The sequence below is a fragment of the Anguilla rostrata genome, chromosome 5 (genome assembly GCF_018555375.3).
Source record: "Anguilla rostrata isolate EN2019 chromosome 5, ASM1855537v3, whole genome shotgun sequence".
NCBI lineage: Eukaryota > Metazoa > Chordata > Actinopteri > Anguilliformes > Anguillidae > Anguilla > Anguilla rostrata.
The window spans coordinates 9,821,868-9,838,887 of record NC_057937.1 but is presented as its reverse complement, the minus strand read 5'-3'; the positions used below and the strand labels follow the sequence as shown (position 1 = coordinate 9,838,887).

At 47.5% G+C, this 17,020-nt stretch overlaps 1 protein-coding gene across 22 annotated transcripts in view; it reads left to right on the top strand.

Annotated features, from left to right (window-relative positions):
- The window catches only part of tenm3 (teneurin transmembrane protein 3), a 484,477-nt gene extending 467,782 nt beyond the window's left edge, over nt 1–16,695 (top strand). For all 22 annotated transcript variants that reach the window (XM_064335073.1, XM_064335078.1, XM_064335072.1 and 19 more), the window contains 7 exons: nt 1,194–2,068; nt 3,374–3,549; nt 4,537–4,772; nt 6,255–6,551; nt 8,820–10,431; nt 10,643–10,773; nt 11,607–16,695. In XM_064335073.1, the coding sequence (XP_064191143.1) occupies nt 1,194–2,068; nt 3,374–3,549; nt 4,537–4,772; nt 6,255–6,551; nt 8,820–10,431; nt 10,643–10,773; nt 11,607–12,362 (4,083 nt within the window). In that variant the 3' untranslated portion in view covers nt 12,363–16,695. The remainder of the gene's footprint in view (nt 1–1,193; nt 2,069–3,373; nt 3,550–4,536; nt 4,773–6,254; nt 6,552–8,819; nt 10,432–10,642; nt 10,774–11,606) is intronic.
- Nucleotides 16,696–17,020: the final 325 nt, after the last annotated feature.

The following is a 17,020-nucleotide window of genomic DNA, read 5'->3' as shown; positions in this document are numbered from 1 at the left end:
TAAAGTGAGCCTGGCCCAAAACCCCCCTCCCCATTTGTCTTCCACTACTCAGTCCTGCCTGTCACTGAGATGGAGGGAGGGAGATATTTACCTGAGTCAGTTATTCGTAGGTTAGAGCTCCAGGGCCCAGGTGAGACTCACATCTGATTGGGATTCAATGGAGAAAATCAAAGCTGCAAGTCTTACCAAATTAATTACCATGGGGAGGAAGCTCAACTCCATTAATTTGAAAAAGTGGCATATGCATTCAATGCTGTATGCAGAAATATACACACACACACACACACACACGGTATCACACACACTGACTTACCCACACTCACACACTCACCATTTTTGTGCTTTTCCCTCAAGTCTCTGAAAAGTTGAGAGAATTTTTTTTTTTTTAAGTTACACAACCACTTTTGCAGCTAGATCTAGGCCATGACCTGTCCCTGATGAGTTTTTCATACGTTGGTCAGAGTGGAAGCTCCGTGTCACAAGAGCTTCACAGCTCATCATTTATAATTCAGGGCCCAAATTGCGATCTTGACTGGTTCGAGCCGGGAAAGAAAAGAAGAAAACAAAAACAACGCTAGCATTCGTCTGAACCCTCCACCCTTGGGCCGGCTACTCCCGAGTGACGGAGGCCGGGGGGTGATGTCACTCTCAGAGCTGAGCAGACAGACCTTAGAAGTGCTTTCCGCGTCTTACTGTGTGAAATCAACGGCCCGTGACCGTGTCTTCCCCCGGCATAATCATCTTTAAGCCAGGCGTAGAGTGACCAGCTGGACAAGGAGGGCTGGGATAGAGAGAGGCAACAGGATTAGGAAGGTCTGGTTTAGTTAATAAAGGCACTTGAATGCTCAGTGTAGGTTTTTTTTTTTTTTTTTTTAAAGACTATTTCTTTTTGGTGGGAACCAGACTTCCCTCTCCTTAGGGCAACGAGGAAACATCTAGTCATAAAATGAATTACCCCAACGGCAGGCAAATTGAATCAAGCAGAAGCACACAATGTATTAAGCACTGGAAGTGAAATATCCTTCTTCATCAGTGTCAGGCTCCGGCAATTGCTTGTCGGGAGGAAACGAGGGATGGGCGAGCAAACCTGGGGCCCGCACATTTCTCATTCACGCCCCTACCCCCTCCCCCTTCTCCCTCTCCCCTCCCCCGCCCCCCCCCAACCCCTCCGTCCCGACTCTGCTGGTGTGCAGGTCCGTCTGGAGTGGCCCACCGACCTGGCCATCAACCCCATGGACAACTCCATCTACGTGCTGGACAACAACGTGGTGCTGCAGATCACGGAGAACCGGCAGGTGCGCATCGTGGCCGGGCGGCCCATGCACTGCCAGGTGCCGGGCATCGAGTACGCCATGGGCAAGCGGGCGGTGCAGACCACGCTGGAGTCGGCCAGCGCCATCGCCGTGTCCTACAGCGGCGTGCTCTACATCGCCGAGACGGACGAGAAGAAGATCAACCGCATCCGGCAGGTGTCGACGGACGGCGAGATCGCCCACCTGGCGGGCACGCCGTCCGAGTGCGACTGCAAGAACGACGCCAACTGCGACTGCTACCAGACGGGCGACGGCTACGCCAAGGACGCCAAGCTCAACTCGCCGTCCTCCATGGTGGTGTCGCCCGACGGCACGCTGTACGTGGCCGACCTGGGCAACATCCGCATCCGCGCCGTCTACCGCAACAAGCCGCCGCTCAACTCCGCCAACCTCTACGAGGTGGCCTCGCCGGCCGCGCAGGAGCTCTACGTCTTCGACGTCAACGGCACGCACCAGTACACCATGAGCCTGGTCACCGGCGACTACAAGTACAACTTCAGCTACAGCAACGAGAACGACATCACCGCCGTGACGGACAGCAGCGGCAACACGCTGCGCGTGCGCCGCGACCCCAACCGCATGCCCGTCCGCATCGTCTCCCCCGACAACCAGGTCATCTGGCTGACCATCGGCACCAACGGCGGGCTGAAGAGCCTCACCGCCCAGGGCCAGGAGCTGGTCCTCTTCACCTACCACGGCAGCAGCGGCCTCCTCGCCACCAAGAGCATCCAGATTGGCTGGACCACTTTCTTTGAGTGAGTGACGCTCCCTCCGTAGCATATTTTCCAATCACGATGCTTGATGTACACGCAAGCGTGTTGTCGGGGGTGGGCGGGGGATAATAGCATGGAACCAATCAAATTTGACTCGGAGTGAAAATTCTGTTTGCGCTGGTAATTTAGCAAGGTTAGCCGCAACCAAGGCTAATGAAAATAATCTCGTTTGCACTGCCCAAAAAGTTTCCAACTAGATTTTGATTTATGAAAAGCTTAAGGACAAATGTCTTATGGTGTCCAGGCCAAGGGGACCCAAGTATTCAGTTATGAAAAATTCAGCTTTGAGATAAATCAATTACTTTGATTAGTATTCAAATACTGTTTAATTAAAAGGTAACAAAATGGAACAAGATGCAAAAAACCTAGAATTTATGTTTTCTTCATCAATATTTGTAAAAGCGAGCCAAAGAACCCTGCATAAAATGTAAGATAATTTAATTATATTCATTTTTCCTGCCAGATGGCTCTCTGTACTGAGCTATAATTTACACAGAAAAAAACTTGAACAACTTAAACAGTTTTACTTTAGTCCTTAGTGGGGGAAGAACAAATCAATTATGACTACTGATCTTTTAATATTCCACCTTGGGAGGCATCACTTATATCACATATCTGAGTAATCAATCTGTTTGTGTGGTGTCACAGAAATCACTGCTCCTTCAGGCAGTATTGCTTCCACTCCATTTTCAAACCTCAGAACAAATTATTAAAAGTCAACTGAATGTCACATAATGTTGGAATGTGGAATTTGAGCGCATGGTTTCAGTGCCGTATTCGAAAATATGTCAAAATATTTTATTCATGAGCAGCGAGAGTTGTTAGTGACCCACCTCTGTGAATAAATTGGGAACCACTGCTTTACGGTATGTCTATATTCGTGTTGGGAGACCTTTCTGAAATAACTACCTGCGACATCTCATCAACCAGTCATTTGTCACGAGGGTCAGCAGTCAGATTTTATATAGGCGAGAAAAGTTTCCGGAAAGTTCAGTTGAAACAGCAGATTGCTTGAGGGTTTGGAATTAAAGCTGAAACTGCCAAATAGTTTCTCTGTTTTTCAGAACCACTGTGGCCTTTCTCTGCAGATCAGAAGTATAGATGTGCAAAATACAATGCAATACAACCCTGCTGTGAAGGTTGAGGCACAGAAAGAACCTAGTAGAACATTTTGTCACTGATCTCTGTGCTCTCTACTTAAGATTAACCAGTCTGCAAGTTGGGTACAGAAGAACGACACAAATAAGGACCTGACTCATCAAATCTCCATTTTCTTTTTTCTCACAGCTATGACAGCGAGGGCCGACTCACCAACGTGACCTTCCCCACCGGGGTGGTGACCAATCTCCACGGCGACATGGAAAGGGCTGTCACCGTGGACATCGAGACCTCCGGGAGAGAGGAGGACGTGAGCATCACCACCAACCTCTCCTCCATCGACTCCTTCTACACCCTAGTCCAAGGTACAGAGGCGTGGCTGGCCCAGTGCATTCTGGTTCCGCAGGCATAAACACAGGCAGATTAGGACCTACAGGGCATCACAGATAACCTCATCACAGCTTGCCTTCTGTGACTCTGAGAACCACCAGCTTTGCCAGCCCTGGTGGAAAAAAAACAGATGTTCCCGTGTGAATTGGGTGTGAACAGCACACTGGATAGACGCGGTAGTCATTTTAGGTGTAAATTGTCCTTGTAGTCAGATACTATGTTAAATGATCGCATTCACACCTAAAAGCAAGCTTTCGAGGCTAAGCATGGTGGCCCACCGTTGTCTCGCGAGAAGGACATTCCAGGTTCAGGTCCTGGCTGGCCGCATCCTCTCCGCGTGGAGTTTGCATTTTCTCCTCTTGTCCGCGTGGGTTTTCTCCGGGTACTCCGGTTTTCTCCCTAGTCCAAGGACGTGGGCTCCAGGGTTCATTCAATGCGACTATCCTGGTTAAATAAAGGTTAAGTCATTAAAAAATAACAGCCATGTACAGCCATCAGGGCTGTAGTAAACTGTTCAGGAAACAGCTGGTTAAATATTTTTAGGAGCCATAATGGAGGATCCTGGGCAAAGATAACAACAGTAGCATCTTTTATACAGTTGGCTGACTTAAGACTCTTGGACACTTTAAGCTTCAGGAATGATGGCTATGATTGCAGCTCTGCCGAAGGAGTCATCCATCAAAGAGATTCGATAAAAAAAAAAGATCTCTACAAGCTTTTGTTACCTTTACATAATCCACAGCAGCTGTCACTGCATTGAAAAGACACATCGACCTTGGTATTCTGTCTAAGATCCCTCATAAAGATCCTGTTTGCCCTTTAGAATGGCTGACAGAAATTCTTTCCTCTTTAATTTGGGGGGATTGAAGAAGGAGATTGTAAAATAAATGAATGCATTCATGTAAGGCGACAGCTTTCCTTAACGCCTTCCTTCCCGCCTCGTCTCGGCTGCGTTTCCCCAGACCAATTAAGGAACAGCTTCCAGGTCGGCTACGACAACTCCCTGCGCGTCATCTACGCCAACGGGATGGACACGCACTACCAGACGGAGCCGCACATCCTGGCGGGCGCCGCCAACCCCACCGTGGCCCGCCGGAACATGACGCTGCCCGGCGAGAACGGGCAGAACCTGGTGGAGTGGCGCTTCCGCAAGGAGCAGACCCGCGGGAAGGTCATCGTGTTCGGCAGGAAACTCCGGGTGAGGACGGAGCGCTGGGGTGCGGAGGGATGGGGGGGGACGCTGATCAATACTCCAAAAAAAAAGGTGTAGATCAAGGCCAAAGGGTCAAAGGATTCCGAAAACCCGCTCTCTTGTGGTGGGTTGGGAGGCTGAAGGCCCTTTCACACCCGTGTAAATATACTGTAGAATAAGCCGGAAACAAATTCATGCATTTTGCCTCCCGTATGTTTTATTTGTTTCGGTAATATTTGCAGAAATCTGCTGAATTATTCACTGACGGCCTCCGAAGAAAATCTAAAGCAGGGTTAATTTAGTTTTATGTGCTGGCTTAATGTAAGTCCTTGGTGTTAATTCACACCCAGAAGACTCATAAGACCACTTCCTGAAAAACTGCAAGATTTCGTGGGAGCTTGGTGCCAGCGCATGTCTGCCCGGTTTTCTGTGTGCCTGTCCCTCTTCTGGGTCATGTTCAATCCCCTGGTTATTGTTGGAAGATCTCCTATTTTTAGCATTATTATGCAAGCAAATGCTAATGCTTTCCACTTTCCACCAGCGCACTTTGTTGTTTTGTAAGAGGCAATGTGAAAGAATATTAATTTTATATAATAGTTTAACTTGCGCAGTCGTATTAGCTTTTTAGTAGTATGTTGCACATGAAAGAGTTGCAATTTTAAAGAAAGTTATAATGCACAAAGCCCTCCCATGCTTTTATATAGGGTGGGGGGACAGGAAAATACTGGCTTTAACCCCGAACACATATTTAAGTTATGTAATATTTAAATGTGCTGATGGTCCAGAATCTTTAAAGAAACAAAAAAAGAACTTACTCCTCGCGAAGAAAAGAGCCTTATAAAATTGGCATTTTCTTACAAGTCATTATACAAGAATGTCTGCGAGGCTTCTAGCTCCTTTAAAAAAACATGAGGCTGTTATTGATATCTTGCAGTGTTTTTTTCTCCTCAGAGCGTAAAGCCTGGGAGAATTTGGTATTCCCATCACATCAATAAAAGGGACGCCTTTTCTTATGTGAAATAAACTGGGCTGGGGTCAGCATATGAGTTGCTCTGCTTCCATTTATAAAAGCTTGTCATCTCTTATGTCGCTGTTATGGAGAAACTTTGCATGGGTATTCTATTTCTCTCTCAGTGTAGTAAGTTCTGGGAGTGTGAGGGGTATAGATTGGGGTGGGGGGGAAGGGGGACATTTGATTTTGAAAGAATGCCAGAGGGTCTTTCACTTTAATGAAAACCCTGTTTTTTTTTTTGTTTTTACAAAACGAACAGTGAATCTAATGTAACCCCACTCGCGTCAGGAAATGCTTAAACGAATTTCGGTTTCATCTTCGAGAATCAATCGCGGCAAATGGCAATTAAAGGACAGGAGGTCAGCCGAGCGGCAATAAGGGGATGGGTTCCGGGGCATTCGGGGTGACCGACTTTGACCGTGATCTTCTGTCCCCCCTCCCCCCCCCTCCCCTCCCCTCCTCTTCCTCCGGTGAAGGTGAACGGCAGGAACCTGCTCTCCGTGGACTACGACCGGACGCTGCGAACTGAGAAGATCTACGACGACCACCGCAAGTTCCTCCTGAAGATCGTCTACGACAGCGCGGGTCACCCCGCCCTGTGGGTGCCCAGCAGCAAGCTGATGTCGGTCAACCTCACCTACTCCGCCACCGGCCAGGTGACCAGCCTGCAGAGAGGCGCCACCACCGAGAGGGTGGAGTACGACAGCCAGGGCCGCATCGTCTCCCGGGCCTTCGCCGATGGGAAGACCTGGAGCTACACCTACCTGGAGCGGGTGGGTGTCTCCCAAACGACGTCCCTCGACCCACGTCCTGCCCCTGGCTATAAATCTACCCTCGCCTTATGTCCCCTGTTCTGGTTCTCACAGAGCAGTCAGTGTTCCTGTTTGCAGTAGCAGTATTGTAGACCCTAGACTGTCCAACCCTGTTCCTGGAGATCTGTAGGTTTTCATTTCAGCACTAATTTGGCACTCTTGATTCTACTCATTATCAGCTCAACAAGATCTCTGGCTGTTGAATGGAGTGTGCTTTGGTAGGGTTGGAGTGAAAACCTACAGGAAGGTAGATCTCCAGGTTGGGAAGCCCTGTTCTCGACTAACACAGACCTTATTTCTTTTCATAACTGTGAGAAGAGCAGCTGCAACTGTGTGGGTGTGTAAAAGAGAAAATCACACTGGGTGGGGTACCTAGATGAACAGATCTTAGAATTTCTCAAACACGTTTCAGATTTTCATAAAAAGAAAAGAAAAAAATAAGGAAACAAGAGAAAGCCGGCTTTATAAATGACTCGAAAATGCAATATTCCAAGACCTACATTTCTCCAGAAAGCGTCTTCAGACGTGAATGCAGCAACGGGGACCGAGAGAGCCCAGCTCTGCTGCAGTCAGGAAGGAGCTGCTGAATAGAGAAAGATTTCTTTTGTTTGTTGCGGGTCGGTCCGCGGAGAGATGGCTAACAAGTAGCCGGAGCTTACAAAGGGGGAATGATGGCTCGGAAACGAGGCATGAGGGAGAGCTGGGAGCCCGGGCCAGGGAATCAGACAAAATCCTGGAGACAGCAGGGTCAGGTGGCTCAGCGCCACCAATTACCGATAATATTATCATTCTCAAAAAAAGAAAAAAAAAATAGAGATTGATTTCCCCATTCCAGGAGGTAGGAAGAATATGAGGAAGCCAGTGGAAGCTGCGTTGAGTGCTTTGACATCCTGAGCGAGATTCAAAAGATTAAACCTGGAGGCAGAATCTTCTGCTTCTTCCCCGCCCCCCCGCACCCCCCCACCCCTACTTCTTTTTTCTGTTCTATTTTTGAGTGCCGGTGCCTCGTGAGGATAGCGGCTTTCTCTGAGTTTGAGGAGCTCAGAGGAATTTGCGAGATGAAAAGTAAACTACGCCGAGGAGTGCTCTACACGCGCGCGCGTGTGTGTGTGCGCGTCCGTGTGCGTGTGTGTGTGTGTGTGCATTAAATATGCATACGTTTCCTTCTCTTCTCGTCGCCTGCCACGAGAGCAGGTAGCGTGACCGTGATGAGGGATATCACCGCGGAAACACATGCCACTTCGACCGCCTAGGGAGTCTGAGTAATGTCCGTCCAAGTACAGATGACAAGGGGAAGGATTCTCCTAGGCACCGCAGACACCCACTGGAGGTGCACTTAGAATACTAGATGCATGCAAAAATAGCCCTGAAATTCCCTTTCCCCACCCCCCCCCTCCCCCCACCACTCTGGGGAGTTACAGGGGATGTTGTTTTTTTAACAAACTGGGAGAGAACAAAAAGACAAAGGCCCTTTGTAGAATTGACGTGACTCCGTACGCTACACATGTAAATATGCCACGCGGATACAAGCAGCCGCAGTCTGCAGTCCGCTGTTCCTGCTGTCTTATTTTTATTCTGTGTGTGTTTGTGTGTGAATGTGTCAGGGAGTGAGAAAGTTTGTGTGTGTGTGCGTCTCACTGAAACTGAAGTATTAAACGGTTGTAAGTCGGATTTGCGTGTTCTTTCCAGCTCTGCTTTATACAAAGGGGAACCAATGAAGCAAAATCCCTTTTGTTTAAAAAAAAAAAAGAAATGAAATTTCAAATTCAAAATACTATATTGGCGTGGCAAGATACATCCTTTGCTGTCAAAGCACAGGAAAAGAACATATACAGTTGAACGTATAAACACAGATATAGACATAATCGAGACATGCAGTATATCTAGACACACTGCTTTTCTTCGTAAAGTCCAGTTCGCTCTTGCCAGTATGCAAAGTGTGTGCATACCCACCGCTTCACTAAGTGATTGCAGCTTTAAATAGGCCCGGCCTCATAAAATAAGCAACGGCTCACCGCGAGGCCAGAGCTAATAATTGCCAAACACTTTAGATTTATGAGCCCAAGTACATTAAGTAAGGCCGGCATTAGAGATTTGCGGGTCAAGGATAACTCAATTAAAAAAAGGAAATCATCGGCAAAATGGAATGCTAATACCTGTTTTCATGCCATTTGCATTTTAATACTCATTAGAGCAATTACGCGTGCTCCTTCTGCTTTTATCCCCCAGTCCATGGTGCTGCTGCTTCACAGCCAGAGGCAGTACATCTTCGACTACGACCTGCAGGACCGGCTGTCGGCCATTACGATGCCGAGCGTGGCCCGCCACACCATGCAGACCATCCGCTCCATCGGGTACTACCGCAACATCTACAACCCGCCGGAGAGCAACGCCTCGGTGGCGGTGGACTACAGCGAGGACGGCCAGCTGCTGCAGGTGGCCCACCTGGGCACGGGGAGGCGGGTCCTGTACAAGTACCGGCGGCAGAACAAGCTGTCGGAGATCCTGTACGACAGCACGCGGGTCAGCTTCACCTACGACGAGACGGCGGGCGTCCTCAAGACGGTCAACCTGCAGAGCGAGGGCTTCATCTGCACCATCCGGTACCGGCAGATCGGGCCGCTCATCGACCGGCAGATCTTCCGCTTCAGCGAGGACGGCATGGTCAACGCCCGCTTCGACTACACCTACGACAACAGCTTCCGCGTGACCAGCATGCAGGGCGTCATCAACGAGACGCCGCTGCCCATCGACCTCTACCAGTTCGACGACATCTCCGGCAAGGTGGAGCAGTTCGGCAAGTTCGGCGTCATCTACTACGACATCAACCAGATCATCTCCACCGCCGTCATGACCTACACCAAGCACTTCGACGTCCACGGGCGCATCAAGGAGATCCAGTACGAGATCTTCCGCTCGCTGATGTACTGGATAACCATCCAGTACGACAACATGGGCCGGGTCACCAAGAGGGAGATCAAGATCGGGCCCTTCGCCAACACCACCAAGTACGGCTACGAGTACGACATGGACGGTCAGCTCCAGACCGTCCTACTGAACGAGAAGATCATGTGGCGCTACAACTACGACCTGAACGGGAACCTCCACCTGCTGAACCCCAGCAACAGCGCCCGGCTCACGCCGCTGCGCTACGACCTGCGCGACCGCATCACCCGGCTGGGGGACGTGCAGTACCGCATGGACGAGGACGGCTTCCTGCGCCAGCGGGGCGCCGAGATCTTCGAGTACAACTCCAAGGGCCTGCTGGTGCGGGTCTACAGCAAGGGCAACGGCTGGACCATACAGTACCGCTACGACGGGCTTGGGCGGCGGGTGGCGGCCCGGACCAGCCTCGGCCAGCACCTGCAGTACTTCTACGCCGACCTGAACTACCCGACCAGGATCACGCACGTCTACAACCACTCCAGCTCCGAGATCACCTCCCTCTACTACGACCTGCAGGGCCACCTCTTCGCCATGGAGATCAGCAGCGGGGACGAGTTCTACATCGCCTGCGACAACACGGGCACCCCGCTGGCCGTCTTCAGCAGCAACGGCCTGCTGCTCAAGCAGGTGCAGTACACGGCCTATGGCGAGATCTACTTCGACTCCAACCCGGACTTCCAGCTGGTGGTGGGCTTCCACGGCGGCCTGTACGACCCCCTGACCAAGCTGCTGCACTTCGGGGAGAGGGACTACGACATCCTGGCCGGGCGCTGGACCACCCCGGACATCACCACGTGGAAGAGGGTGGGGAGGGATCCCGCCCCCTTCAACCAGTACATGTTCAGGAACAACAACCCCATCAGCAAAATACAGAGAGTGGAGGAGTACGTCACAGGTAAGCGAAGCATCATGCAGAAGTCTGTAGATGTTCAACAGATAATATCCACCACTGTATGATATTAGATAAGTTATAATGAGCCACAGCATATGGTAACATCCAGCCTGAATCTCCAGTGTTTCTTCTGAATTGTCCCAGAAGCGGAAATATGATGATAAAGGTGAACTCTCTCTCGCTCTCACTCACCCTTACTCTTTTTCTCCTTCAGATGTGAACACTTGGCTGGTAACGTTTGGGTTCCACCTTCACAACGCCATTCCAGGCTTCCCCATCCCCAAGTTCGATCTCACCGAACCCTCCCTGGAGCTGCAGAAGAGCCAGCTGTGGGACGACCTGCCAGTAAGACGCTTTACGCAGTCCTCAGTTTCAAAATCCTCCACGCATCCCCTTGACTTTCTTTATTCCTTGGGTTACTTAATATCATTGTAATTGTACTACTTGCGGTATAATTAGGTTATAATACATAACTTGCAATTAGAGCAGTTAGAAACATCTTAGCACTGAAACCGAACTGGGTTATAATCGCCTGTGGAAGTGGTGGGAGAAAAACACAAACAAGCCAGACGTTGGTCCGCAACGGAGAGAACTTAAAAAGAAAATGGTCCAATTATTCTCCAAAATCCAAAATTCTTTTTCTTTTTAAGTAGGCTTAAGCAAAGGCCATTACGACTGTGCGGTTGAAAAGAAAATAAGTCCCCGTGTTTGTTTATTATTGCTGTTGTGTGCCACTATGGAGGTAGCAAGATTCCCCGCGGAGCTCAAAGCTCAACATTTGGAAAGTAATTACTTAATTCAAGTACATTTTCCACCGTTAGCAGGCTTTCTTTTGCAGAACAGCTCTCATGATGGGAAATGGTGTTGTTTTCTTGTTTATATTTTAGCTCTGCATTTTAGTTTATTCCATCACTTCTGAAATGAAAAAGACTACAGTTTACCACCAGCCTCCACTTCTCTAGTTCTTTACATAAGAAATGTAAGAAATATAAAATCCATCCAATATATGCTAGTTTTCTCAGAACACACTGCACATAGTGTAATGCATAAACTGTGGTAATATTCATGCTTGGGATTTTAACACCAATCAGTGTTTTTTCCAACCAATCAGATCATTTGATCAGTCCACATAAGGTCAGGTCAGGCCTGTTTGGTCACAGCCGTTCCTTTCTCCGCAGTCTATCTCTGGGGTGCAGCAGGAAGTGACCCGCCAAGCCAAGGCCTTCCTGTCGTTCGAGAGGCCGCCGCAGGTCCAGCTGGGCAGGAGGCGAGCCATCAGGGACAAGTCGTGGCTGTGGTTCTCCACCGTCAAGTCCCTCATCGGCAAGGGCGTGATGATGGCCATCAGCCAAGGCCGGGTGACCACCAACGCGCTCAACATCGCCAACGAGGACTGCATCAAGGTGGCGGCCGTCCTCAACAACGCCTTCTACCTGGAGGACCTGCACTTCACGGTGGAGGGGCGGGACACGCACTACTTCATCAAGACCAGCCTGCCGGAGACCGACCTGGGCACGCTGCGGCTGACCAGCGGCCACAAGTCGCTGGAGAACGGCATCAACGTGACCGTCTCGCAGTCCACCACGGTGGTGAACGGCAGGACGCGCAGGTTCGCCGACGTGGAGATGCAGTACGGCGCGCTGGCGCTCCACGTGCGCTACGGCATGACCCTGGATGAGGAGAAGGCCCGCGTCCTGGAGCAGGCCCGCCAGAGGGCGCTGTCGCGCGCCTGGGCCCGGGAGCAGCAGCGCGTGCGGGACGGGGAGGAGGGCGCCCGCCTGTGGACCGAGGGAGAGAAGAGGCAGCTGCTGAGCAGCGGGAAGGTCCTGGGCTACGACGGGTACTACGTCCTCTCGGTGGAGCAGTACCCGGAGCTAGCGGACAGCGCTAACAACATTCAGTTCCTGAGGCAGAGCGAAATAGGGAAAAGGTAACAGACTGCTGGTTTACTGGCTGCCAAAGAGACTGCCCACGGCCATTCCTGACCAGAAAGGGGGAGCGGGGTGGGGGTGTGTGTGTGTGGGGTGGGGGGGGGGGGGTAATTGCTGTGTGCTGTGGCACCTGGACTTAGCAAACATTGAGAGAGGCCCTGAAGACCCTACCGCGTCTGGGCCTGAGCATGGCTGTGGCACAGACCGTGCTGTCTGTAGCACAACCTTGGCGAAGTGGACAAACTCTCGCTTTCTCCGAGAGAAGGACAAAGTCAAGGAGACAAACTGGTGTTCTGTAAAAGCAACACACGTTTTTTTTTACAAAATGTTGATCTGCTTCACAACATTGGAGTGAGGGGGGGGGGGGCAAATTAAATGTAAAAACAAAAACAAAGAAAAAAAAACAAAAAAAAAAGTGTTTACATATGCATATCACTGCACTCAGCTGGAAAATATGTACAAATCCTATCCATTTTCTTACAATCCTGCCCATAATCACACGTTTTTGTTCTCATTCTGTATGGTTAATCTTTACTTGCTTAAGGGTGTAGGGGGTTCTAGTCCTGCTCTCAGAGAATCCATAGGCCTGTCCTCATTTAATAAGGTAAAGTTGCTTCTTTTTACAGCATTCTAACAGATCATCTCTACCAGTGACATCTTCAAAATATCAAATGCTTTCTTTTTTTCAAGACGATTTTTATTTTTGGAGTGGGGGGGTTGGGGGCTCGCGAAAGTAAATTTATATGTAAATTAATGAGATACACACCCAATAGTACAAAACTATGCCCTACAAATGAAACCATTTTTATATATCTGAATTCCAGTCATCCACCCAATGAAATATTAGTCTCAGAGGAAGTAATTCATGTGAAATCTTTATACATATTGAGAAATTAAATCCTATCATGAGTTGTGCTTTATACTCCATAAATTTTTTATATTTTATCCAATCAGAATTTACGGCAATGCCAATTGAAATAAATCAAATGTATTGTTTTATTGATTTCTAAATATTTATTGCTGTGTAAAATATAAATCTTCCTTTTTTTTTAGATTATAAATGATCTGAGCAAAAGAGTTTGGTTTGTAGTTATATGGTCACATGTCTGCCCATCAAATGAACCAAACTCTTTTAGGTGCTAGATTTCTTAAATATTCAACATTATTTGCCTGTTGGTAGCAAACCCCATTGATTGGGTTTCAGAGTAGAGCTTTTTCCCCAGATAAAATGCAGTCCAGCTCACATTTTTCCAAACAAATTTTCAACAGATTTTTTGGTTTTACTTCAGCTTCACAGATCAGATGCAAGATGTCAACTTTTTAAAAACTGCGGTTCATCTTTGCCCTTCCGTTATTTCAAATTTTTAGTATGAATTGCTGAAGCACCCTTCACTCTCCATGTTTGGGCGTAAAGATGAAATCAGATCAGCACAAAGAGGGGAGGGCGTGGCTGTCTAAGCCTACAAGGGGACCTGCCTCCAACAACCAAATACTGCTTCTGACTTGAACAAATATCCCACCATTTTCTAAAGGGACCATTCAGCATAAACCCATTTAAAATTTCCTCTTTTTTTTCTTTCTTTAAACCAGGAGAGTTTTTTTTTTCTTTCTTAAATCTGGATTTTTAAAGAAATGCACGTTTGTAGTCGAGGGTTGAGCCGAGGAGAGCGGGAGATGAGGTTTTCTTTTCTTTTTTTTTAAGTAAGACTCGGGGAGAGAGGAAATGGCTCAGTGCTTCTATGAAGTGCTCTGGATTTAAAAGAATTTAGGAGACATAACCTGAATAACCTGTTCGGTGTACTGTGAACAAGTTGCCAGGGAGCGGGAGATAGGATCTGTGAGGACTGCTGTCATTAAAGCAGTGAAAATTGTCATTTCTTCTGGGCTGCACGTGTAACTGTTCCACCCAAAAAAAAAATCCTCAGTTTCAGTGTTTTGTTATTACAGTGATTTCATACATGCAGAGTGTGACTTATTAGCAAAAATTAGAGGGGAAAACTTTGAAAAGATCCAAGCCAAGTGTGCTATCTGTGATAAGGAGACTCATAGTAATGTTTTTGTCAATATGAAAGACAAAAAAAAAAATACTTTTTATCGGTACTATATGAATTTAGAAATACTTTTTAATGCAAAAAGATTGTACAACTGTGTACAGACTGACGTAGGAGAAGAAGAATAAGAAAGTATTGTTTTGTTTTTAACCACTGAATTGTATTGCTTAGCCTATTTTTCTATTCATATTTGACTGGTGGGTTGAGTGTAAAAGGTTGTACGATAATCAATTCTATTTTTGTGTGTCTAATGCGTGGAGGTGATAATTGTCCTACAGCTATCAGCTGGACTCCCTGCTTGTTGAAGAGGTGTTGAAGGATGGGGGAGGGGGCACGGGTTGGTGGGGAGGGGGGGCACATAGAAACCTGAGGCGCTGCCCAGGCAACCAGCCCTCAGTCCTGCCACCCTGTGATTGGTCCAGTTTTCAGGGCGGGACTCCGCCTCCCCGGCCGTGTGGGGGGAACCAACAAGTAGTCCGGGGTGAGCGAGTCGCTTCATGGACGCCTAGCATGCCATTTTATGTCACTGTTGCTTTTTTTAATGGTTCTGTTCCATATCATGTGTGGCCTTGTGCGAAATGTCCACACATGCATATGAGTCGAGATGTTTTGAGATCGCCCTTAGGGATAAACGTTTGCAACTGTTGTATCTTGGACGGTGTTTATATTAGCTGTATGCAGGGTGGGGGGCGGGGGGGGGGGGGTTCGGGGGGTGAAAAGCAGGCCATTTTCACTGTGGTCCCAGGACATGAAACCATGTACAGCTATCACAGTTAGGAGGCGTCCAAAAAGTAAGGGAGAACGAGGTTTTCGTTTTTTCACTTTTTTTCTTGATTGCATGCCTACGCTGTAAAATGCCCATCTACATGCATTAAAAATGGAATACGCATTTCAGTCTTAGTTCCCACGAAGTAACGTGAAGAGACGTTAACGTAGTTGCATTTATATACGCGGATGTTGCACTGAAGTGACCGTAGTGCAGGTAACATAGTTGCTTTGTCGATTTACATCGCCTCCGGAGTACTAGACGATGCCAAACGGGGCCCGGGTCCAAATCGAGGCATCAGCACGGGGAGGGGGGGGGGTGGGGGGGGTTGTGCAGTTTTGCTCTTTGTGACGTTATAAAAGTGCGGAGCTGTCACGTGACGGTGTGTCCGCGTGCCGTACATCCCACAACAGACGGTGTAACGTTACAGACATGACGACATCCACAGCTGCAGACTACAGTCACAGCATCTCCCGTACGAAATGTAGTACCGAACGTGAAAATATCAAATCCAAAGGAATACGTATTTTTTAATACCGTCGACATAAACTGCATATATGTACTTTAGAATATACCGTTTAATGCCTCTTCAATATGTCTGATTTTATAGATACATTGTGTATGATCTAGCCAAACTGTCAATACCTGTAAAATGATAGTCTAAAACACAGATTGCGAAATATATTTTACAGCGTACGCATTTTGAAGGCGCATTGCATTTAAGAGTGGTAATAAAGGCCTTTTGAAATACACAAGGTATCTTTTGACATATTAAGAAATATGTATTTCTTCTTTTTGGATTTCATATTTTGAAATGTATTGTCATCTGCTACTTTTCCCATGGGGTCCAGTACGACCAGCCCTAGTGACTGTGATGAAACGTCTTTCCTGGAGTGTAGAAATCTGTACAAATTTGGGGGTGGGGGGAGGGGGGGATTGCAGAATGATTAATATGCCTGATACTTCTCCATCGTACGGTGGGATCAGGAGCCAGGCAAGCAATGAATTACATTTACTCTTCTAGTTACTGTCTTGAGTAACAAGGTAAAATGTCAATGTTTTGCTTTAGATATTTTTTTCTTTTTGTATTTTTGGAAGGGAATTTGGTAAATATGTCGCCTTTTTGTACGTTTTTTTTTTCTTTCTTTCTTTCTTTCTTTCTGAAATCGAATCAGAAGTAAAAATGCTACAGTTTGACACGACGGAAGTCTGAAATCTGATACGTGAACATAATCTTAAATCTTAATTGTAAAAACCAATAATGTGTCAGTCTTTGTAACGAAGGTACAGATCTATCTTAATTTATTCTCAGAATCGTTTTTCTAGAGCTACATCCACTGCAGGTTCATTACAATGTTTTATATATTCATGGCTGTTTAGAGTGCAATTAAGTGCAATTTATTGTAATCTTAAAAAGGTTGTTTCGGGGACTCGATCCCTATTCTCAGCAACATGTTATTTCTCCACAGAGATCAATCATACAAATAAAAATGTAATACTGTAAAGATTTCCGAACAAGCGGCGAGGTCCTGGTTCTTGTTCCTACTTGTGTTTATATGATAGTACGCTGTTCCACAACGTGTGTGTGTGTGTGTGTGTGTGTACACATTCTGGCTCATCCGTGTTTAATATAAAATGTCAATATCCTCCTGAGACCTAGGTGAAAAAATGTGTAAGTATTTAAAATTTTTTCATAACCGTCTTGGAGGAAGAAAAAAAAAACTATTTTCAGAAGTATTATTTGTATTACTTTTATTGAAGGTCTCCTTGTAGTTTAGGTTTCAGCATGGAGGAACACATGACTCTTGGGACCAGAGACTCGTGTCCCCTGCAGGGGTCAGAAA